The sequence below is a fragment of the Tribolium madens genome, unplaced genomic scaffold (assembly GCF_015345945.1).
Source record: "Tribolium madens isolate multiple individuals breed KSU strain unplaced genomic scaffold, Tmad_KSU_1.1 Scaffold_1;HRSCAF=32;Tcas5.2_LG8, whole genome shotgun sequence".
NCBI classification, from domain to species: Eukaryota; Metazoa; Arthropoda; class Insecta; order Coleoptera; family Tenebrionidae; genus Tribolium; species Tribolium madens.
The window spans coordinates 10850682-10872884 of NW_025400984.1; the positions used below are offsets into that span (position 1 = coordinate 10850682).

General features: G+C 35.4%; 5 protein-coding genes across 6 annotated transcripts in view; 2 read left to right on the forward strand and 3 right to left on the reverse strand.

Moving 5' to 3' along the window:
• Positions 1-7354, forward strand: part of LOC123004099 (suppressor of cytokine signaling 2-like) — an 8744-nt gene extending 1390 nt beyond the window's left edge. The window contains exon 2 of the mRNA XM_044397214.1: positions 5790-7354. Within this exon, the coding sequence (XP_044253149.1) occupies positions 5816-6574 (759 nt within the window). The 5' untranslated portion in view covers positions 5790-5815 and the 3' untranslated portion in view covers positions 6575-7354. The remainder of the gene's footprint in view (positions 1-5789) is intronic.
• A 2095-nt stretch (positions 7355-9449) lies between these two features.
• On the reverse strand, positions 9450-14106 carry LOC123004504 (intraflagellar transport protein 56). Its single transcript, XM_044397827.1, has 6 exons — positions 13993-14106; positions 13812-13943; positions 13234-13764; positions 12852-13178; positions 12636-12804; positions 9450-9995 (listed from the first exon to the last, which is right to left on the reverse strand). Exons 1-6 carry the CDS (start codon positions 14044-14046, stop codon positions 9502-9504), a joined length of 1707 nt encoding a protein of 568 aa, XP_044253762.1. The 5' UTR covers positions 14047-14106; the 3' UTR covers positions 9450-9501.
• A 409-nt stretch (positions 14107-14515) lies between these two features.
• LOC123004506 (cytosolic Fe-S cluster assembly factor NUBP2 homolog) lies at positions 14516-15493 on the forward strand. The gene is made up of 3 exons (XM_044397830.1): positions 14516-14702; positions 14751-14839; positions 14901-15493. The coding sequence occupies exons 1-3, from the start codon at positions 14592-14594 to the stop codon at positions 15457-15459; spliced, it is 759 nt and encodes a 252-aa protein (XP_044253765.1). The 5' UTR covers positions 14516-14591; the 3' UTR covers positions 15460-15493.
• A 62-nt stretch (positions 15494-15555) lies between these two features.
• On the reverse strand, positions 15556-18552 carry LOC123004149 (actin-3-like). The gene is made up of 2 exons (XM_044397266.1): positions 18407-18552; positions 15556-16569 (listed from the first exon to the last, which is right to left on the reverse strand). Exons 1-2 carry the CDS (start codon positions 18550-18552, stop codon positions 15699-15701), a joined length of 1017 nt encoding a protein of 338 aa, XP_044253201.1. The 3' UTR covers positions 15556-15698.
• Positions 18546-20880, reverse strand: LOC123004505 (actin-5C). 2 transcript variants are annotated; one of them, XM_044397829.1, is made up of 2 exons: positions 20722-20880; positions 18546-20010 (listed from the first exon to the last, which is right to left on the reverse strand). In XM_044397829.1, the coding sequence occupies exon 2, from the start codon at positions 19993-19995 to the stop codon at positions 18865-18867; it is 1131 nt and encodes a 376-aa protein (XP_044253764.1). In that variant the 5' UTR covers positions 19996-20010; positions 20722-20880; the 3' UTR covers positions 18546-18864. The 2 variants fall into 2 exon arrangements, with proteins under 2 accessions (XP_044253764.1, XP_044253763.1); XM_044397828.1 differs by lacking the exon at positions 20722-20880 and adding an exon at positions 20317-20471.
• Between the last annotated feature and the right edge of the window lie 1323 nt (positions 20881-22203).

Below are 22203 nucleotides of genomic sequence, written 5' to 3' on the forward strand. Positions count from 1 at the left end.
GTCTAAATATCTCGAAAACGGTTAAACTTAGGTATAGGGAAGGCTAATAAAAACTCTCTCAAAATCACCTGAGTAATCCAAAAACGCAATAAAAACATAGCTTTCTATTTAAAATAACGAAGTTGATATCCACTTCCGGTGTATCAGGAAGTGCCGCCATCTTGAAAATATTTTCATTGAGTAGAACCTAACCGATTTTGGATATAAACAAAATTTTAGATAAATATTATTGTTAGAACTCCCAATATTTTTAATGTGGGGTTTAGTTGGAACACCCTGTATAAGTGTGTATTTTTCAGGTCTAAATATCTCGAAAACGGTTAAATTTAAGTATAGGGAAGGCTAATAAAAACTCTCTCAAAATCACTTGAGTAATCCAAAAACGCAATAAAAAACATAACTTTTATTTAAAGTTATTTAAAGTAACGAAGTTAATGTCCACTTCCGGTGTAACAGGAAGTGTCGCCATCTTGAAAATATTTTCAATGAGTAGAATGACTATAATCAAAATTTTAGATAAATGTCATTGTTAGAACAGCCTGTAGAAGCAGCTGTTTCTTTACTTATTTTTCCTCCTCCTTTTTAATTCATTCATGCAGGTGTGTTAGATAGACCCGCTCTCTCAAGTGGAGTATAATTAAAAGTGGGATAGATTTTTTGCATTGCTAAAGATTTATAGCCGATAATTATGTTTTTTGAATGGCAGCTTAGAACAATTATCGAGGGAAAATTACGTATTTTTAGAAATGATTAAAGTAATTTGGCAATTTGGGAAGGTTTTTTGCGAATCTTGATTTACTGATTGGGTTGAACAAAAAGAAGTTTGCTATTCAGTGTTCAGACAATTTGGGTGCTGAAATGACTATTAAAGCACCCGCATGTTTCTCTAAAATGGTGGTGGTAGTGTTACAATGTCAAACGTTAATTACGTCAAAATTTCAAAAAACAATTACAACATTACCACATAATATTTTTTTTTATAATTTTTACTAAAATTGGTACTTACTATTATGATAAAAAACAAATTCGTCAAGAATAAATCTTTGTTGGCTTTTATTTATGTCAGAACTTACACCGCAGAGAAAAATTTCAAATATTTAGTCATAAATAAGCAAAAAAACACAAAATTTGGTCGAAAATAGTGTTATTTTCACCGTTTTCAAACTTCCAAGCATACTTTTCAAATAAAATATCAGGTTTTTTTACAAGATTTCTCTAAAATAAAGCAAAATTCAAAAATAATTTTGCATAATTTCGTTAAAAACAAGACAAAAATTTACCAAATTAAGCTAAAAATTGTGTTATTTTGAACTTTTTCAAACAATTAAGTACGCTTTAAAAAATAATTTGTCAAATAAGCAAAAAATTAAAAAAATCAATTAAAAATTGTCTTAGTTTCAGGTTTCTCAAATTTTTTAACATGGTTATCAACTAAAATCTCATGTTTTTTGCAATATTTCTCCAAAAAATCACGAAATCAAGTCGAAAATTACATTATTTTTGTATTTTTCGAACGTTTTTGAGCTGAAATCTCCTTTTTTGCTAAAATTATCTGAAAAATTATCAAAATAGATCTAAATTAATAAAAATAGATCTAAATTCAGTTCGTTTTTAAACCAACGACTCATTTATTTTGCAAAATCTTTTCAAAAAATGCTTAAAAGTCGCAAAAAAATCAAAATTGATGAAAATTTGTAATTGTAAAAATTAGTCAAAAATAAGCAAAGAAAACACAAAATTTGTTAAAAAATAATATTATTTTTACTTTTTCAAACTTTCAAGCATCTTTTTCAAGAATTTTAACATACTTTTTAGCTAGAAACAATGATTTTGCAATCACAAGCCGAAAATGGACCAAATTAAGCTAAAAATTGTGTTATTTTTTTAACTTTTTCAAATAATTAAGCACGCTTTTTGAAATAAAATCAATTTTTTTGTTTTAAATTGACAAAAAATTACCAAATTAAATTATTTTAGCTAGTAAAGACTCAATTATTTTGCAAGATTTTGTTAAAACACAACTAAAACTCACAAAAAAATAAATGTTGTTTATTCGCTTTAACTAATATTTGAGTAAAAATTTATCAAAATAAGCAAAAAAATTCAGTCAAAAATTGTGTTACTTTCACGTTTATCTTTGTCAAAAAATTTTGACATTAATTTTTTTGACATTTGACATTTTTTATGTCCATTTAATGATACTGATGATCTTGTATGTTTTTTTATAATTATTTAGTAAAAGTATAAAAATTTTGCCAATAAAAGCGACAAATAACATTAAACAGAGGTTATAGCATCCTTGTTTCCTCTTCTAATAGCCTGTAGCAAAAAAAACTTGGAAAATTATTTTTCCAACAGAAATAAATAGTCAAAATGCAAAATTTAAACTCGAAATTTTTAGAGATAAATTTTTTCCATGTAACTAGTATCTTACCCTATATGACATTTTTCTCTGGGGCGCGAGTTTTGGCGCACCTGTATATCCAGTAAAACTTTATCGCCCTGTATCTCCGTAACGAAGCTTTGTAGGGCTGTGGTTTATTAGACAAATTAGTGTTGTTTTACGATGTAGAATTCGCGGTTGTGATTTTTGGCGATGTTGAGAAAACACCCTGTATATCCGCTTTCTTTTTCCGATTACCGGCGTTAATTGTTCCAACCTTGCGACTTCAAAGTAATACAATTATCAATCGTTGATCATTCTCGGAATCGGCCTGTTTTTGAGTCTTTTTTCAAATCCCTTTCGCGACCTTCTGCGAAATTCGCCTTTTGCCGATGATGACCTTCCACACAAAGCAACAGAGTTTCTGGGCAACAGCTTTGTTGCATTATTCCGCGAATGGAGTCTGATCAGACTTCCAGGAACCGAGCCAGGCATCTGGCGGGTCTCTCTGTCGCACCTATTGGTTCCGAGTGCACACCTGCAGCTCGGGGGCCCACTGGTACCAGGAATCGGCCCCTCTCGGACCGAAACCCAAGCACAGGAAATGGCCAGGGGTATTCAACAGGTGAATCAGTGATAAAACGTGATATTTTTGGGGTTTACCGAATTTTTCCTCACTTTCGTCTCCAATCACGTAGGCTGGGGATTAAATTAATTGACTTGTTTCCGTGGTAACCAAATGTTGGGGTAACAGTTATTCCATATGTCCAAATCAAAGCGGCTGAGAGTGACAGATGACTGGCGCAGTTATTTGATCATGGCCAACTGGTTGTCTTAAAAAACGGTATAATTAGATTTTGCCACGAAAAACTTTTTCCTTGTTTATGAATAATTGGTTATAAATCGAGACAGCTGTTTCTTTCTATTTTAATGACTGTATTTTTTGGATCAAGGCTGGCCTTTTGTTACAAAGACAGTGGCGTACTAGTATTTTTTTGTCCTTTGGGTCAAGTTATGGACCTGACCTTTCCAACAATTCTAGATATTTTATGCATAAAAGTTCAAGGATCATTTTGAGTTCCTTCCTTTTTTATCTAGAAAGTTGGCAACAGCGCATCAAAATTTGTTGGTTTCTATAGTAACAAACGTACCCAGGGTGGTTCAAAATGCAGCGTTCTATCTTTACATGTTCATATTCTCAAAACCACGCGTCCTAGAAAAATAATAAAAACAAATCTGAGCTTCTGTTAACGTTTTCTATCACCATATAAGAGATTGTCCGACTTTTTTGAGTCACGGTGTATAGTATGTTGACTCAAATTATCAAATTTCATACATTCCTGCCTACACACTCCCATAATTGAATGGACTGACATAAATTCGTAAATGTTATGTCATTTAGCCTCAGGCTGCTAGATCTTGATGATAAATCTTAGAGTGGAAACGTCGCCCTTTGAGAAATTTCGTAACCTCAAGTTTTGTATCAATTACAATAAATTAGTATTTTTATAAAGCTTCGTCTGCGATTTTCCGAGAATTGTATGTCGCGCACAACTCTAATTATCAAGCATATCCTCTTGATTATTTCGTGGAATTAAAGATACCTGTTTTTTCGAAAGTTTCGCAACGTAAATAGTAAATAATCTCCTTGATTGTTACACAAAAATGTTGCCTCAAATTTTATCTAAACTTTTTCTTAGCAAAATCAAGTGAGCTGAAGTGAAAAAAGTGATTTGGGGACATTTTTTATTAGTGTCGTAACCAGAGTGCTTGGTTATACAAATTGACAAGGTTTCGAGTTAAGTTGGCAACATTGAAAAATAGAGACAGCTATGCAGTTTTGTCAAATTTCGTATTTTGTCTTTATTTTCAGAAAAGTTAATTTTAGAATCACAGCCTACTACTCTTTGATTATTTGGCATAACATTTGTTCAATCAATTGTTTCAGTGTTGCCAACTTAACGTGTCATATACCTGTTTTTATTTTAAGTTTCGCAACACAAACAGTACATAATCCCCGTGATGTTACCTGAAATTTTACCGAATTTGAGACATTTTTTTATTAGTGCTCATTTATACAAATTTATCATTTTTAAATTTGGTGGGTGTCAAGACCGTAATTAAATGTCAGAATCGTCAATAGTTGAGTTAAATTGGCAACAGTGACAAAAGTAGAGACATGTCGTCCAATTTTGTGTTTTCTGTCTTTGTTTTTCCAGTATTACAAACTTAATTTTAGAATCACAGCCTACTATGATTATTAATTGAGGACTGTTTCTGCGTTTATTTTTTTGCTTGCTCTGTTCAATAATTTCAGTTTCAGTGTTGCCAATTTAACTTTTTTTCGGAAAGTTTTGCAATGCAAACCGTAAATGCTACCTGAAATTTCAAATCAAGTATATTTTTCAAATGTGGAGACATGTGCAGTTTCGTCTTTGTTTTAAATTTTAAAATCACAGCCTACTATGATTATTAATCGGGATTGTTTCAGCGTTTATTTTTGTTGCTTACTGTGTTCAATAAAATGATCATTTTTTGATTATTTCAGCTTCAGTGTGGCCAATTTAACTTTTTTTCGAAAAATTTCGCAATGCAAAAGTACATAATCTCTGAAATTTTAAATCAAGAATTTTTTTCAGCTGAAATGAAAAAAAAATGAATTTGGGACATTTAGTTATACAAATTTCTCATTTTTTAAATTTGGCGGGTGTCAAGATTTGAAGAATTTCAAGTGACTGTAGTTAAATTTCAGAAACGTCAATTAATAGTTAAAGTTAAGTTGGCAACACTGAAAGATGTAGAGACATGTTCAATTTCGTATTTTCTGTCATTGTTTTTTCAGTGTTGCAAACTCAATTTTAAAATTACAGCCTACTATGATTATAAATCGAGAATTGTTGTTTTTGCTTGTTGTATTCAATCAAATGATTATTTTTTAGTTATTTCAGTTTCAGTGTTGCCAATTTAACTTTCGCAACGCAAACATTAAATAATCTGTGATGCTACCTGAAATTATAGATAAAGAATTTTTTTCAGCTGAAATGCAAAAATGTGAATTTGGGACATATTTTTAACTACAGTGTTTAGTTATTCAAATTTATCATTTTTGAATATGGCGGGGTTCAACATTTAAAATTTTATTTTTTGGTTATTTCAGTTTCATTGTTGCCTGAAATTTTAAATCAAGTATTTTTTTCAGCTGAAACAAAAAAAGTGAATTTGGGACATATTTTTAACCACAGTGCTTAGTTATTCAAATTTGTCATTTTTGAATTTGGTCAGGTCAGGTCAGGTCAGTGTTGCAAACTTGAGCCTACTTGAATTATGAATTTGTTTTTTGACATTTATCAAATTAGTAATAATCAGTGTTGCCAATTGAAGTTTAATGATGTTTTGTTTGTTGCAGAAGACTGATTGTCCCGGGCATGGCATATGCCTGCAATGTTAGGCTGTAGCACCGTATGCCCCAATTGCAAGCACCAATTCACGTGCTGCGCCCCGGTGCCGCCATGCTGCTCGTCGCGGAGGTCTATCCACGTCCTTTCCGGTGGCGGTATCGTTCCGCCGCTCTCCCCGCAAGTGTCCCCCAGCGTGCCCCTCACCTTCGAGATGCCCACCGTAGGGGGCCCTCTCGCGCCGCCCCCGGAGGCGGCCAAGCCCGAGACCGAGCTCGCGCGCCTCTCGGACATCGTCAAGGCTCTGCGCCAATCCGGCTGGTACTACGAGGGCCTCACCTTCGACAAGAGCGATAAACTCCTCAAAGACACCAAAGTGGGCACCTTCCTCGTGCGCAACTCCTCCGATCCGCGCTTTCTCTTCTCGTTGAGTGTGCAAACGGATCGCGGCCCCAAATCGGTCAGACTCTTCTACATCAACGGCTATTTCCGGCTCGACGCGCAGCCCCATCTGCAGGCCTCCATGCCCCTGTTTCCCGGCGTCATCGAGCTGGTGCAGTACTACGTGCGGCGCCGGAAGGACACCCAGGTGTGGGTGGACCCCCAGGGGAAATGTCTCTCGTCGATTTACCTCGACCGGCCGCTAAGGCGGGAGGCGACGCCCCCGAGCTTGAAACACCTCGCCAGATTGGCCATCAACAAACAACTCCGGGACACGTCCGAAATCCGGATCTTCAAATTGGGGCTGCCCACCTCGCTCGCGGTGTTTTTAGCGGAGTACCCGTACTCGCTCTAGTGGCACCAAAGACTCCTCGGTACCGTTTACATACCGACCTTCAGGGAACACCAAGAAAGTATTCGAAACCGCGCTTAGATAGGGTAACAAATTAGGGGCAAGTAGGGTTCTGGTACCGCCCCCCACCAAGCTTAATAGTAGTGGGGGTACCAGCCTCCTACGTCCCCCCCACTCACCGATTTCTGTTTGTTAATCGAAACGTACGTAAGCCATATTGGCTAATGTAGCAAAAATAATGATTGTTAAGATTTTATTACGGTATATTTTTTTATAAAACGAAAAATTACAAAAAAAAAAACACTAGATTGGGATCGTGGGCCGAAGTTTCAAGTTGTCATTGGTTGTTGCTACGCAACCGCGACCCGCGCAATTTGAAATTTGCACAATCGAACACACGAAGGGCCTTAATCTCTAATTCAACGTCTAGGTGTAATTCCCCCTCCCCCATAGTTATAAGAAATTTAGTGTCTTGAAACAGTCGTACCAACCATAAACTTGTATTATATTTTTAAGTATACTTAGTTGTACTAAAACTTACTAGAGCCTGGCCTCTGGACAATCATCCTTTTTTAGAATAGCAAAACTAGTCTGAACAAAACAATCATTGTTGAATTTTTTTTTTTAAACTTTGAGATTAACAAGCAGGATGATAATGTTTTAATCTGAATGTATTTATATATTGTTGTAAACACGCATGAGAGGGAGCGATTGTATGTTTGTTTTAGTTTAATTGACGAATGTATTTATTTCTCTAGGAAATTATTAAATTATTTATTATTACTTAACGACTTTCAAAGCCTTCACCTATAAAGCGTTTCAAAATGACTAACATCTCAGTAGGTCATGGAAATTCAAATTTAAGGTGGCAACATTTCATTTTCATTTTTGTGCAATTGCACCCACTGGTTGTCTTTAAGTGGTTTTTGTTCTTAATCTGTTCCACATTTTTTTTTGGGCAAATAGGTTATGTTATTCTTCCAGACAGAAATCATTTTTTAAGAATGTTACTCCCAACGCCTACCGAGATCATGTTGCCAGCTCAAAACAATTAAATTTACCAGATTTGAGCTGAAAAGTTACCAGGTTTACACTATTTTCACCGGATTACAAGATTTAAATTTTTAGATTCACGATTTTTACAGAAATCTTCCAAATCTGCTCAAAATGTTAGAAAAATGCAAAAATAGGTAATGCTATTTTATTTAGTTTTAATTCAATAATTTTTTGGCTAGTTTTTAATTAAATTCTGCGAAATACCGGGTGACAAAAAATCTATTGGCAACACTGAATTAGTGGTAATCCTTCTAAATTTGTCAGAAATGTCGCAAACGAATGACAATTGACTATAAAAGTTTGACGTTTGAATTTGACAGTCAAGGTTGTCAACTTAAATTTTAAATTTGACACCAAATCATTTACAGTCAGCCGATATTTACGTTTTTACTTGAAAAACATGCTAAAACACTTCATAAAGACAAAAATAATGACTTAATTTGATGTTTTTTTTGTTTGTTTTAGCAAAATCTTGCAATTAACACCATTTTCGACCATATTTTGTGCTTTTCGTTCTATTTTTTTGACAAAATTTCACTCAAAAAGAGCTAAATCGAATGAAACAAACGAAATAACATCAATTTAGATTTATTTTTGTTGTGTTTAAGCATGTTTTGACAATATCCTGCAAAATTAATGAGTCTCTGGTTCAAAAACGAAGTAAATCTAGCGAAACAAGCTAAAATAATGTCCATAACGATCTAATTTGGTAATTTTTCAGACAATTTTATAAAAATTTCTTGTTAAAATTTGTTTCTATCTTAAAAACGCTTTTAGTCACTCGAATCGAAAAAGATAAAAATAATACTATTTTTAACCTAATTTGAACAAAATTCACTGAAAAATGTGCTAAAACATTCAAAAAGGGCAAAAATTATTCGATTTTTTTAAATTAATGCGGTAGTTTTTTGGTTTGTTTTAGAAAAATCTTACAAAAAAAAACTAAGATTTTAGTTGGAAAACGTGTTTACAAGTTTAAGAAAAGTACTTTTCGATCAAATTTTCCGATTTTTCTGCTTATTTTTGATTACTTTTTACTGAAAAACTAGTTAAATTAAGTGAAACAACGAAAATATCATGAATTTTGATTTGTTTTTCTGAATTTTAGGCGTGTTTTGACAAGTTCTTGCAAAAAAAATGTTAGTTTTAAAGCCAATTATAGAAAAAAATTTCAGAAAAATTGTTTTCATTTCATTTTTAGTAAATTTTCTGTTTGTTCTTAAAGAATTTTTGCGAAATAATTTCTGACCGAAAAACGTGTTAAAACGCCCAAGAAAGAGAAAAATAATATAATTTTGGAGTTAATTTGGTAATTTTTTCATTTGTTTTAGTATAATATTGTAAAAAAAATGAGGCTTTAGCATAAAAACATGCTTGAGAAAGTTATAAATAACACTATTTTTGACCAATTTTTATTTTTTTTTGCTCAAAAATCAGTTGCATCGAGTGAAACAGACAAACTATCATCAATTTAGATTCGTTTTTGTGATTTTTAGGCGCGTTTTGACAAGATCTTGCAAGTCTTTGGTTCAAAAAAGAACTAAATCGAAAACAAGCTAAAATAATATCAATTTCAATCTATTAACTTTAAATTAACACTCTAAAAATGCAAAAATAACACTAGTTTTGGCCTAATTTGATAAACTTTCGGTTTGTTTTTAACGAAATTAAACAAAATATGTAGTTAATCGCTCAGAAATGGACAAAATAGTGTTCTTTCATTTAGAAAAACAGTTTTTTCAACTTGTTTTTGAGAAAATTTAGCATTTGAGCTAAAAAACCGTGCAAAATGCTCAAATAAATACTCAAAAAAATGGTGTCATCATTTTTGACTAAATTTACTTCATCAATAATTAAAAAATCACAAGGGTTTCCTAGCTTCGAAATTGCGACTTTTCCTTCACCCATTGTCGCACAACTTTGGCGATTTGGTCGGCTTGGGTGGAGGTGCTGCTCCTCAGGAGTTGCAACACGTCCCCCAGCACGTCCACGGGGAGTTTCTGGGCCAACACGGCTTGAAAAACGCCGGCGATGGCCCCCCTTTTTCCCTCCCAGAACTCCGGATTGGGGTCCAGACGATCCAGCATGTCGAAGGCTTTGGCGGCGTACCAGAATTGCCCCATTTTGTAGCAGTCATTCGCGATCAAGAGCAACAAATTGAAGCTCTCGGGACTGCTTTCCATTTTCAGGTAGAGCTCCCATGCCGGTTCGGGGCGCCCATTCATGATGTAGCACCGAGACAAGTTGGAAATGTAAATCGGACTCGACTTGATTTTCGGCTCTTGGATCAGGAGAAATGTCTCTTCGGCTTCTTTGAATTGGTTGCAAGCTGTTTTGGCTTGAGCAAAGTTGAAATTGAACGTGTCGTCTGGAAAAAAATGTTAATTGCGTATTTTTTTTTCACAAAAGCAATTAAATAAAAACAAACATTTCTAAGTAAAGTGCAATTACTTTCTACACGTTTTTGCTACTACGGATAAGAAAAACAATGAATCGTAATCAGTCTTAATTGTCTTGATGCATTTAATGCCAATTAAGAGATTATTTAATATCCTGAATCAAGCCTTGTTAAAATATTGCGTAAAGCGCTGTTTTTTTAGGTTTTTCAAGGAGTAATTATGCATAAACAAGAAATAATAATATTAAAAATAATGGTACAAATAACGATTTTTTTTAAATAAATTGCTCCAATTACAAAATTAGAATTTAATTAACGGTGTATGTTTGGTTGCATAACTACCGATGTAAATTACTGACGAAAATTTTAACAAATAACTCTTAATTCAAGATAAACAAATAACTTTGCCGAATTGTTCACCCAATTTTTTGTTACCTAAAGTGTTCTAATTACAAAAGTAAAATTTAAAATTATCTAATAGATGGTGTATATTTAGTTGCATAATCTTCTGGGTAATTTTTAATCGAAAATAAATAAACAAAAACTTTCTCAAACTGTTCGATACAATTTTCTTAACTGAATAATGTTTCCAAGAGCTACAGGATGATTTATGTAAAAATATTCGTGGTTTTTTAACTATCGGGTGACTGTGATTTTTTACTTCAAGTTGGTATCAAATTAAAAATTTTATTTTGGCATCTTTGACTTTCTAATTCAATCGTCAAACTTTTGTGGACAATTGTCATTCACTGCTAATTCAGTGTTGCCAATAGATTTTTTTGTTAAAAACATTAATAGTCACCCGGTACATTTATGACAAGTAAAAACGTACAAAAACGTAGATTTATTCATTTTTAGTGTAATCTTGAAGGTAAACAATATCACCCCCGCCGAATCAGCCTGTATATTTTTATAAGACACAAAAATTCCATTGAAAAATTCATGACTTTAATAAAAAAATTAGTTTTTATTCATTTAGTGTAATTTTGCAATTACAGCGTGATTTAAATGAAGCCATCCATCTAAGGCGAATCACCCTGTAAAATAATAATATTTAAAAAAAAAAAACAGTTTTTTCTTTTTCATTTTTAATGTATGGTGAATTAAACAAAGCCATTTTCGTCAAATCACCCTGTACACTTTGATAATAATTAAAAAAAGTGCAATTTAGTTAAAAAAAAATGTTTTTATTAAAAAAAAATAGGTTTTTATTTCTAAATAGAAACTTTCTCAAACTGCTGGGACCAGTTTTCTCACCAAAAGCTACAGGGTGATTCATGTAAAAATAAGCGTGTTCACAAGTACTTTTATGGCAGTAAAAACACACATTTATTCATTTTTAGTGTAATCTTGAAGGTAAACAATGTCACCTCCGCCGAATCACATTGTATATTTTTATAAGACACAAAAATTCCATTGAAAAATTCATGACTTTAATAAAAAAATTAGTTTTTATTCATTTAGTGTAATTTTGCAATTACAGCGTGATTTAAATGAAGCCATCTTAGGCGAATCACCCTGTAAAATAATAATATTTAAAAAAAAAAACAGTTTTTTCTTTTTCATTTTTAATGTATGGTGAATTAAACAAAGCCATTTTCGTCAAATCACCCTGTACACTTTGATAATAATTAAAAAAAAAGTGCAATTTAGTTAAAAAAAATGTTTTTATTAAAAAAAAATAGGTTTTTATTTCTAAACAGAAACTTTCTCAAACTGCTGGGACCAGTTTTCTCACCAAAAGCTACAGGGTGATTCATGTAAAAATAAGCGTGTTCACAAGTACTTTTATGGCAGTAAAAACACACATTTATTCATTTTTAGTGTAATCTTGTAGGTCAAACAATATCATCCCCACCGAATCACCCTGTATATTTTTTATAACTAGCAAAAAAAATGCTGCAAAAAATGTCGCATTTGACTTGAAAATTTCATGTTTTTAATAAAAAAAAAAGTTTTTATTGTTAATGTAATTTTGCAATTACACATTGAACAAGGCCATCTCAGCTGAATCACCCTGTAAACTTTGTTAATAAACGTTAAAAAGGTGCAATTTGGCATTTTAGTTGAGAAAAAAAATATTTTTCATAAAAAATGAAAAGTAGGTTTGTAGTTACAGAGTGATTTAAAAAAGCCATCTCCGCCAAATAATTCTGTACACTTCGATAATAATAAAGAACTTTAAAAAATAATGCTTAAAAAAATTGCCCAAAAAATGCAATTACGTATTTTACTAGGAAAAATAAAGTTTTCAATCCACGGTGTATATTTGGTTGCATAACCGCTTGAATAAATAATGAAAAAACTTAGTCTAAAATCAAAAAAATGATGAAACAAACATTTTCTCAAACTGCCCGGTAAAATTTTATCACCAAAATTGTAACAAAAGTAGAATTACGCGTTATTTAATTAATAGTGTATATGTGGTTGCATAACCGTTTAAATAAATTAATACGAAAATTTTGTCAGGAAACTCTTAATTAAAGCCAAATAAACAAAAACATTCTTAAACAGTTCAACTTAGATTCTTCTGATTATTAAAAGTGTAATTATAATGTATTTTCTTAGTGGTGTATATTTGGTTGCCTACCCGTTAGGGGACTCATATACCTGCGTGAAGAAAACTCTTGATTGAGGACAAATAAACGAGGACTTCCTCAAACTGCCCAGCCAGGAAGAAGAACGCGGCCATACACTGCCGCCCATCGATGGTATCGCACTCACTGGCCGAACTCCCGACCAGTTGGAAACACTCCTCTGCTGTTTTAATATGATCGGGCTGAAAAAACACACTGATTTAGTTTCTCTCATTTGTAGAAAAAATACCGAGTTTAATTCTTGTCCCAACGCCGCATTGACGACCCCTTTGAGGATATACTCCTGAGGCACGGCTGGTTGCAAATCTTGCAACAAATCATAAGCTTCCTTAACATCGTCATTTCGTAAATAATAAATGACCAGATTTAGTCTCGCTTCGGGGATTACGTCAACCAGAGAGGGAAACACCTGCATGGCCCCTTCCCCATCTCTAAAAACGACCAAATTGTGTTTGACTAAATCGTACCCAAAACCGACATTTGCACTTTGCTCCACGATTGATCTCAGCTCGTTTTCGGCCACTGAGCCTTTGTAGAGGCGAAAGTGGTTGCAAGCCTACAATAAATATTTATTTAGGGCTCAAATTTAAAATAATAATAATAATGAAAACCTTTAAATTGGTTGCAATGACCGAATCTGGGTACTGGTTGAGATACAAAGTTAAAACTTCTTGCGACACGTCGTAATAATCAAGTTTGTAGTAACAAAGCGCCACATAAACATTCAAAGCCAAGTTATTGCGATTTTGTAACAATAATCGTTTGTAAATGTCGATAGCCTCCTGGTAGTGAGCCCTCAAGTAGTGAATCGCTGCGAGACTCAACTGGTCCTCAAGGACGTCCTGCAATTGTTCATGGTGCTCCATCAGAGCCCCCTCATCCCTCAATTTGTGCGACAAGTGGAAGTTTAACCGTGTTTTCAGCCCACTTGTGGCTGCTTTTTGTAAAATTTCCTTCGACTCCTCGTACATCCCCAAATAAAAGTAGCAACAAGCCAAGTTGACTGCGAGATTTTCATGATTTGGGTTGGATTTCAGGAGATTTTCATAAATTGATAACGATTTTTTGTAGTTGCCTTGATGAAATGCACAGTAGCCCATCCAAAGGTCTATATTCGAGTCTGGTTCTTGCATTTGCATAAACTGGAAATGATTTTGTTAATTGTGGGGCTTTTTGTAACGTTTTGTACCTCTAGTAGAGTCATTGCGCCGGTGTAGTCCCGGTTTTTGAGATAATCCTCGAATTTGGGGACATTGTTGGTAGAACTGTCACGGACTGAAGTACCAGGGTCACTTATTGCCGGCTTTACTCGACTCAAAATCTGAAAAAAAACACCAAATTCATTGTTTTACACGAAATAAAAACAATACCATTGCTGGCGAAAATGAAAATCTTGTTTGTATTGTGTTACTATAGCAACGCATTTATAGTGTTGCCAGCTCAAAACAATTAAATTCACCAGATTTACTCCCATTTTCGGCGAAGATTCACTTTTTTGCATAATAAAGGGAAAAATAATGATTTAATTTGTTTTGTTTTAGCAAAATCTTGCAATTAACACCATTTTCGACCATATTTTGTATTTTTCGTCCTATTTTTTTAAGAAAACTTTGAGTTTTTACATGGCTAAAAAACGTACAAAATGCACAAAAAAAAAAACAAAAAAATAGTGTCATCATTTTTGACTGAATTTAATATATCAATTAAAAAAGTTTTCACCAAATCATTAATTATAAAAATCACCAGATCTGGTGAAATTTCACCAAACCTAGCAACATAAAAAAAACACTACATTATGCACAATTAATTATCGCACTTTTAAAATTAATTAAATTTGTTGTTTTGTTTAACAATTTAAAAGCGCTGCCATAACACAATTTCCCAGTGCCACCAACCCCACTTTGAAATTCGAGATTCCCCTAAGAAATGACAACCGCAAAAATTAATGTGAATTATTGCACTTTTTACAATGTTGGAGGGCGTAAAACACGTGATTTTAGTCCTTTCGGGCAAAGGTGGTGTTGGGAAATCCACAATCAGCACGCAATTGGCCCTAACATTGAAGGAAAAAAATTACAAGGTTAGGCCCAAACGTCACATAAAATCAAAATAAAGCGATTTCCTTTAGGTCGGCTTGCTTGACATTGACCTGTGTGGCCCCAGTGTCCCCTATTTGCTCCAACTCGAGGGTAAAGACGTCCACCAGACCGATGAAGGGTAAAAACCGAAGTTTGTTTTTTTTTTGAGGTTAGATAACTCAATCTTGAAAATTTCGTAGTTGGGTCCCCGTTTACACCGACAGTGAGCAAAAACTAGCAGTAATGTCGATTGGCTTCCTTTTGAGTAACCGCGAGAGTGCTGTGGTGTGGCGGGGGCCGAAAAAGACCGCAATGGTGAAGCAGTTTTTGACAGATGTGTGTTGGGGCCCTTTGGACTATCTTTTAATCGACACGCCCCCAGGCACCTCCGACGAACACATCAGCGTAATGGAGGCCCTAAAAACGGTGAAATGCGACGGGGCTATAATTGTGACAACCCCCCAACAAGTCTCAATCGAAGACGTGCGAAAAGAAATCACATTTTGTAAAAAAACCCAAATACCGATAATAGGAATCATCGAAAATATGAGCGGGTTTGTGTGCCCCTCGTGTGCAGAATGCACGAATATTTTCAGTAAAGGGGGCGGTGAGGCTTTGGCTAAGCTGGCCCAAGTCCCCTTTTTGGGGGTCCTACCCATCGACCCCCGAGTTGGGGCCCTGCTAGGCAAAGCGGCCGTCACGGAACTGCCAGACTCCCCCTCAGCGAAGACTTTCAATGCGATTGTACAAATTTTGTGAAATTTTTATTAAAAGACATTTGCGTGCCCCATGACACTTTTTTTTATAAAAATCCCCGAAAAAAGGGAATTTCAGTGTATGGTAACACTGGTCGTAATTGTGGACATACTCCAGGGTTGCCAACCAAAGGAATATTCCCAAGATTTTTTTCTCTTTTCACAAGTGATATAACAAATTAGGATTACCAATAATTCAATGTTGCCAACAGATTTTTTTTTGATTTTGTAAAATTTAATTAATTAAAAGAATTTTGTGTGGACTAAAGAGGGGCCATATTCCTCGTACTCATCCCGTGTCATGCACATGTCGGGAAACGTTGGTAGCCCTGCGAGGATTGAGCCCCCCATCCACGCCGAGTTTTGGCGATTTGGTGGTGAGACAACTCGGGGGGCGCAGCCCGACATAAACTTGTATTCGGACATGTCCTTGCGTAGTTCTTGTCCCAGTCGTTCGCTAAACCCCCGCAGCAAGGTGTTGCCCCCCGCCAACACAATGTTTTTGGCCAAAATGGGGCGCAATTGGGGGTCACAGCGCCCCAAAGTGTGAAAAATAAACTCATGAAGACTGTTATACTCGATCGAGGAGTGGTACAACTCCTCCGGGATTAAAAACTTCTCTTTTCCGAGTATTATTTTATTCCCAAACTCCTCTTTGGTCACTTTTTCGGTGTTCAAATCCAGTGATAAGAAACAAGCCTTCTCTTTGATTGCATTTGCGGTGTCGTAGTCGCACCGACAGCCCCCTTTTGCGAGCGTGTCTTGGAGGAACTCAGTTAGGTAGTGGCCCGCCACGGGAAGCCCCCGTGAGATTGCCCTTTCCAAGATGTGTCCCTCGTAGATGGGGTAAACCTGGGATTCGCAGTACCCCGATTGGAGGATTAATCCCGTCAGGGATCCGTAACTGTACAGTGACAAAACCGAGGGGTAATTTAAATGCAACGCTGGGATTTTGAAGTCCTCAAACATGATTTGGGCCATTTTTTCATTGGTTGCTTTGGTGCAGGGGAAATAAGGTTTGGTGAGCACAACGGGGTGATCCTCTGGGGGCACTTTCAACCGCTCAAAACCCCATTCCCAGATTTTTTTCAGTTGATCGTAATTGTGGATGTACCTAGTGATTTTTATACAGTACGATCAAAAAAAAAAATTTAGAGTAGGCGGTGATAATCCTTCAGATGGCAATCCTGATTTTTGACATCAAATGTCAACCGAAACTTTGACAAGTTTGAGTGAAATAATAATAATATTCACTTTAGAGCAGAATTTTTTTTTTGCTGCTGTACAAGACGAAAATGGTAAATGGTCATTTTCACTTCCAGTTTGTGTAAAAAATTTCTAGCAAAAGTTGTTGCCAACTGTAGAAGATTAATCGTCGCCTACTCTAATGTTTTTTCAATTGCACTGTAACTTTCTATTTCTAATTTAAAATATTTTTTTTAATAGAGTATTCGCCCAAATGTGAGTAAAATTACCTTTTTTAATTTGATTTTTTAATTATTGATATAGTATATATATATAGTAAATTCAGTCGAAAATCATGCCACATTTTTTTTTTGCATTTTTTGAGCATTTTGCACAACTTTTTAGCCATCCAGAAACTCAAATTCTAACTTTTCTCAAAAACAAGTTGAAAAATCGAGAGATAGTTTTTTTTCTAAATGATATTTCACTCGACAAGGTAAAAAAATCGCTAAAATGGGTCAAAAAGTACATTATTTTGTCCATTTCTGAGCGTTTTAGTATGTTTTTAGCCAGAAACATAACTATTTTGCAAAATTTCATTAAAAACAAACCGAAAATTTATCAAATTAGGCCAAAACTAGTGTTATTTTTAAATTTTTAAAGTGTTTCTAAAATGCGTTCAAATTTTTGCTAAAACTGACTGAAAAATTACCAAATTAAATTGGAATTGATATTATTTTAGCGTGTCTCGCTCGATTTAGATCGTTTTTAAACCAGAGACTCATTTATTTTGCTTAAACACAACAAAAATAAATCTAAATTGATGTTATTTCGTTTGTTTTATTCGATTTAGCTCTTTTTGAGTGAAATTTTGTCAAAAAAATAGAACGAAAATACAAAATATGGTCGAAAATGGTGTTAATTGCAAGATTTTGCTAAAACAAATCAAAAAAACATCAAATTAAGTCATTATTTTTGCCTTTTTAAGTGTTTTAGCATGTTTTTCAAGTAAAAACGTAAATATCGGGTGACTGTAAATGATTTGGTGTCAAATTTAATAAATTTGGCAACCTTGACTGTCAAATTCAAACGTCAAACTTTTATAGGCAATTGTCATATGATCATTTGGGACGGGCGACTATTATTTATCCGTCAATTGAAACATTATTATGTCACCCGGAATTTAGCAAAATTTAATTAAAAACTAGCCAAAAAAGTATAGAATTAGACTATTTTTTAAATTTTTCGGGCGTTTAAGCACATTTTTGGACAGATTTGTAAATTTTATGTAAAAAACGTAATTTTCGACAGGATTAAAAAAAATTTAATCATAACAAGGAGGAAAACAAGCTTTTTTTTGTAAACTAACTACTTTACGAAAAAAATAATAAGTGTAGCGTAAAGTGTGACCCTTTATCAAGAATAACATTTTTCGAAATTTCTTATAGTTTTCCAGTTTTGCAAAAAAATGTTTTTAGTACTGGCTAAAAACATTTTTATTTAATTAGAGTTCATTTTTAGATCATAATCTTTAATTTAAAAAAATATCATAGTGGGTTGCCATTAAAAAAAAAATCCAAAATTCGAAAACTAAAAATGTTACTCTTGATAAATGGTCACATTTTAATTGTACTTTACGCTACACTAATTATTTTTGTCTTAAAGTGGTTAGTTCACGAAAAAAACGCTTGGTTCCGATAATCTGGTAACTTTTCAGCTCAGATCTGGTGAATTTAACTACTTTGAGCTGGCAACACTGCACGTACCCATTGATGGGTCGAATTTCACCGACAAGTGTTGGGAAAACGATGGGTGTGGCATCGTGGGAGAGCCCCACTCTGGTCTCACCAGCGCCACAATCGAACACTACACTTGGGGACATGGGTGATAACTGATAAAAATCGCTTGGCATTTTGTGTTTATTGTAGAAAACTGAATAAATTATAAATAAAAAGTCAAGTGTATTTTACAAATTTTAACTATTTTATTATCCCATAAGTGTTAGCCTAAAGTAAATACATAATAATAGAGTCTTCTGCGTACGGAATAAATTATAATAAGATAGTAATACTTTGGCCTAGTGCAAATATGAAACCGTACATTGCTTGTCAACATACAAAAAATGGCAGTTCTTTAGGCACAAAGGCCTCCTATCGCAGTTAATATACAAACGAAATTGAACTGATGACTAAATAGTGGAATGTTGCAAGTTGGAAAAAGAAATTTAGAAGCATTTCCTGTGGACGATGGATGGTCCAGATTCGTCATATTCCTGTTTGGAAATCCACATCTGTTGGAATGTAGAGAGTGAAGCTAGGATGGAACCACCGATCCACACAGAGTATTTCCTTTCAGGTGGGGCAATTATTTTGATTTTCATCGTCGAGGGGGCTAACGCGGTGATCTCCTTCTGCATACGATCAGCAATCCCCGGATACATTGTAGTACCTCCAGAGAGGACAGTATTAGCGTAGAGGTCTTTACGGATATCAACATCGCACTTCATGATCGAGTTGTAAGTAGTCTCGTGGATACCACACGCTTCCATTCCCAAGAACGACGGCTGGAAGAGGGCTTCAGGACAACGGAACCTCTCATTACCGATGGTGATGACTTGCCCATCAGGCAACTCGTAACTCTTCTCCAAGGAGCTAGAACTCGCAGCAGTCGCCATTTCTTGTTCAAAATCTAACGCTACATAGCAGAGTTTCTCTTTGATATCACGCACGATTTCCCTCTCGGCGGTTGTAGTAAAGGAATAGCCACGTTCAGTCAGGATTTTCATGAGGTAATCGGTCAAATCCCTCCCAGCCAAATCCAAACGAAGGATTGCATGTGGCAAAGCATACCCTTCATAAATCGGGACAGTGTGCGAGACACCATCACCCGAATCCAACACAATACCAGTCGTACGACCGGAAGCATACAAAGACAATACTGCTTGAATAGCGACATACATCGCCGGCGTGTTGAACGTCTCGAACATTATTTGGGTCATCTTCTCTCTATTCGCTTTAGGGTTCAAGGGGGCTTCAGTCAAGAGGACGGGATGCTCCTCGGGGGCGACACGCAACTCATTGTAGAAAGTGTGATGCCAGATTTTCTCCATATCGTCCCAGTTTGTCACAATACCGTGCTCAATCGGGTATTTCAATGTCAAAATACCTCGCTTGCTTTGGGCCTCATCACCGACGTACGAATCCTTCTGGCCCATACCCACCATCACACCCTGGTGGCGGGGGCGACCCACAATCGACGGGAACACAGCACGGGGGGCGTCGTCCCCGGCGAAGCCGGCCTTGCACATACCGGAGCCGTTATCGACCACCAATGCGGCTACTTCTTCGTCACACATCTTGATTAGTATTTACTGAAACAAACACGACATTTCACAATTTTAAAATGACAGTTGTTGGTAAAATCAATACCAACTTGAAAAAAATTAACTCGCAGCTAACTTCCGACTGTTCAAATTTACTTATTTAAGGCAAAACTCGGACAAAAACTACTATTTCGTGTATTTAATTCATTAACAAACCGGCTTGGTGAATAACCGTTAATCCGGGTTTGAATTTGAATTCACTCGACGGTTTTTTTTTTGTAAAAATACGTTAATTGTTGCTAACTTCCGATCACTAGATTCACACGACCACACCCCACTTTGGTTTCAACTTACTTTAGTGTTAATTATAAAAATTAAAAATCTAAGTCCGTCCACTCGACGTCTGCACACAAATATCACAAAAGCGTCGTTCGTACTGTGAAAATTGAAAATTTCTCTGGTTATATATGACGTACGTGAGCCCCTCCCCACGCTCACGATTACGAGCCAATCGCTACCAAACATTACCATATAAGGAAGAATTGTGCATCGGTGCCCCCGCGCCCCTCTATGACACACAATTCTTTATCATTGAATTTGTCGAAAAACGCTATTTGGGGGTTATTGTTATAAAACAGCCACTTGACTTACGCGTGTATTTGGCGGAGGGCCAAGCGCGTGCAACCACCTGCCGGGGGGCTAAAAATAGCCCCGGCCGGTGGTTGTGGCCCCAAAATTGCAAAAATTGTCAAAACTCACCGTTTGAAGACACGTCACACGACACCAACGAACAATCAACGAATGAAAGAGCCGGTTGAGATTTCGAGGAAGCCGGCTTCGAAAAACTGGACTTGTCCGGGTGAGTCCGGGTGGTGATCCAAACAATAATTCCGCTCCGGGCGAGTTTAGTGGCTTGGAAGTGGTTGGGAATGTCGACTCCGGGGTGGTTTTGGGTTGAGTTGTGTCAAAATAAAGACAATTGATGGGATTTTGTTGATTTGGTTGCTGGGTCGGATGAGGCCTCCCCTATGTGTCGCACGAGTGGACTCGTCCGCCCCACCAGACTCATTCACAACACCAATGTTACCATATATGGGCATAAAGCGGACGCTGCGTTCTGATTGGTTGATGGCGTTTGGCCTAACCTAACTTGAGATGGAGTAGCCGGCCGGCTTTTCGATTCATCTCGGGCTATGACCTTGAGGCATGGGACATGGGACTCGGCCCCAGATGGTAGATGGTTGCCAACGGGACGATGGTACAGTTACCGTTTAATAAAATCAAGTCGCCGGTTTTTGCCCATTAATGGCGCTAACGAGCGAGATTGATTCAATTCAACGGGTTTTATGGGCAAGGTATTGCATTATTTAACATCCAGACGGATGGTTAATGGGTGGGTTATGGTTCATGGGAGATTTTCGGGTTCTTTGACTAGTTTTGACCTAAAGTCAGAAATAAAAGGGAAAGCGCTACATGGAGTTTCACTCCGATTTTTTTCTAGAAAGTTTATTTGTAAAACATATCTATATTTCGTACAATTTTGATATCAATTGTAAGTGGTGATAACTGATAACATTTTTGTCTGATGATTAAGTATGTAACTCGGGGAACAATCACACCAATGACACTGTACATCAATCATTTGAACAACTTTATTTTCCTCCTGAATTGTATTTAATTTTCAGTCAGTTTTATTTCAGGAACTTTAKCCTCACGTTTTTTGTTAGTTTCCAAGCTATCATTTTACAATATTCAAGTATGCAAAATAAGTCTAAAAATAAATAAGACGTGTAATGATACAAACAGCTGACTCAAACAAACATTTTTCTGAAGTCATACACTTATTATTTTCCTTGTATCAGCCTTTAAACAATGTAATCTAAGTAAGCCATGACAGGCAAAATTGGCATAAGACACGCATACATTTTTTTTCTACCATCAGCCATTTTCTCAGTTCAATTTTTAATTGAAAATTTGACAGCTAAAAAAATTGTCAATTTTGCTGACTTCAACAAGAAATTTTTCATTATGTACATAGCTTGCTAGATAAAAGCAGGAAAATCACACAAGATGAGTTACAATGTTTGTATTGAGTTTTTTGTAATTTTTGATGACTGATCAAGTGATAAGAATTTGTCGATATCATCGCCTCCTAGAATTATTCTTACTTTTGGAAAAGTATAAAGATAAGCACTTTCCTGGTTTCATTTATTTTGTTTATCACAGGAATTTTTCAAAAAC

Bases quoted from the DNA above. Each gene is read 5' to 3' on its own strand.
- LOC123004504 (XM_044397827.1), bottom strand. From the start codon at position 14,046: ATGCGTTGCTATAGTAACACAATACAAACAAGATTTTCATTTTCGCCA. The intron at 13,944-13,992 runs GTATTGTTTTTA...GTTTTTTTTCAG, and splicing joins TTTCATTTTCGCCAGCAATG to ATTTTGAGTCGAGTAAAGCC. The intron at 13,765-13,811 runs GTACAAAACGTT...AATCATTTCCAG, and splicing joins GCGCAATGACTCTACTAGAG to TTTATGCAAATGCAAGAACC.
- LOC123004506 (XM_044397830.1), top strand. From the start codon at position 14,592: ATGTTGGAGGGCGTAAAACACGTGATTTTAGTCCTTTCGGGCAAAGGT. The intron at 14,703-14,750 runs GTTAGGCCCAAA...GATTTCCTTTAG, and splicing joins TGAAGGAAAAAAATTACAAG to GTCGGCTTGCTTGACATTGA. The intron at 14,840-14,900 runs GTAAAAACCGAA...AAAATTTCGTAG, and splicing joins GTCCACCAGACCGATGAAGG to TTGGGTCCCCGTTTACACCG.
- LOC123004505 (XM_044397829.1), bottom strand. From the start codon at position 19,995: ATGTGTGACGAAGAAGTAGCCGCATTGGTGGTCGATAACGGCTCCGGT.
- LOC123004149 (XM_044397266.1), bottom strand. From the start codon at position 18,552: ATGCCAAGCGATTTTTATCAGTTATCACCCATGTCCCCAAGTGTAGTG. The intron at 16,570-18,406 runs GTACGTGCAGTG...AAAAATCACTAG, and splicing joins GAAATTCGACCCATCAATGG to GTACATCCACAATTACGATC.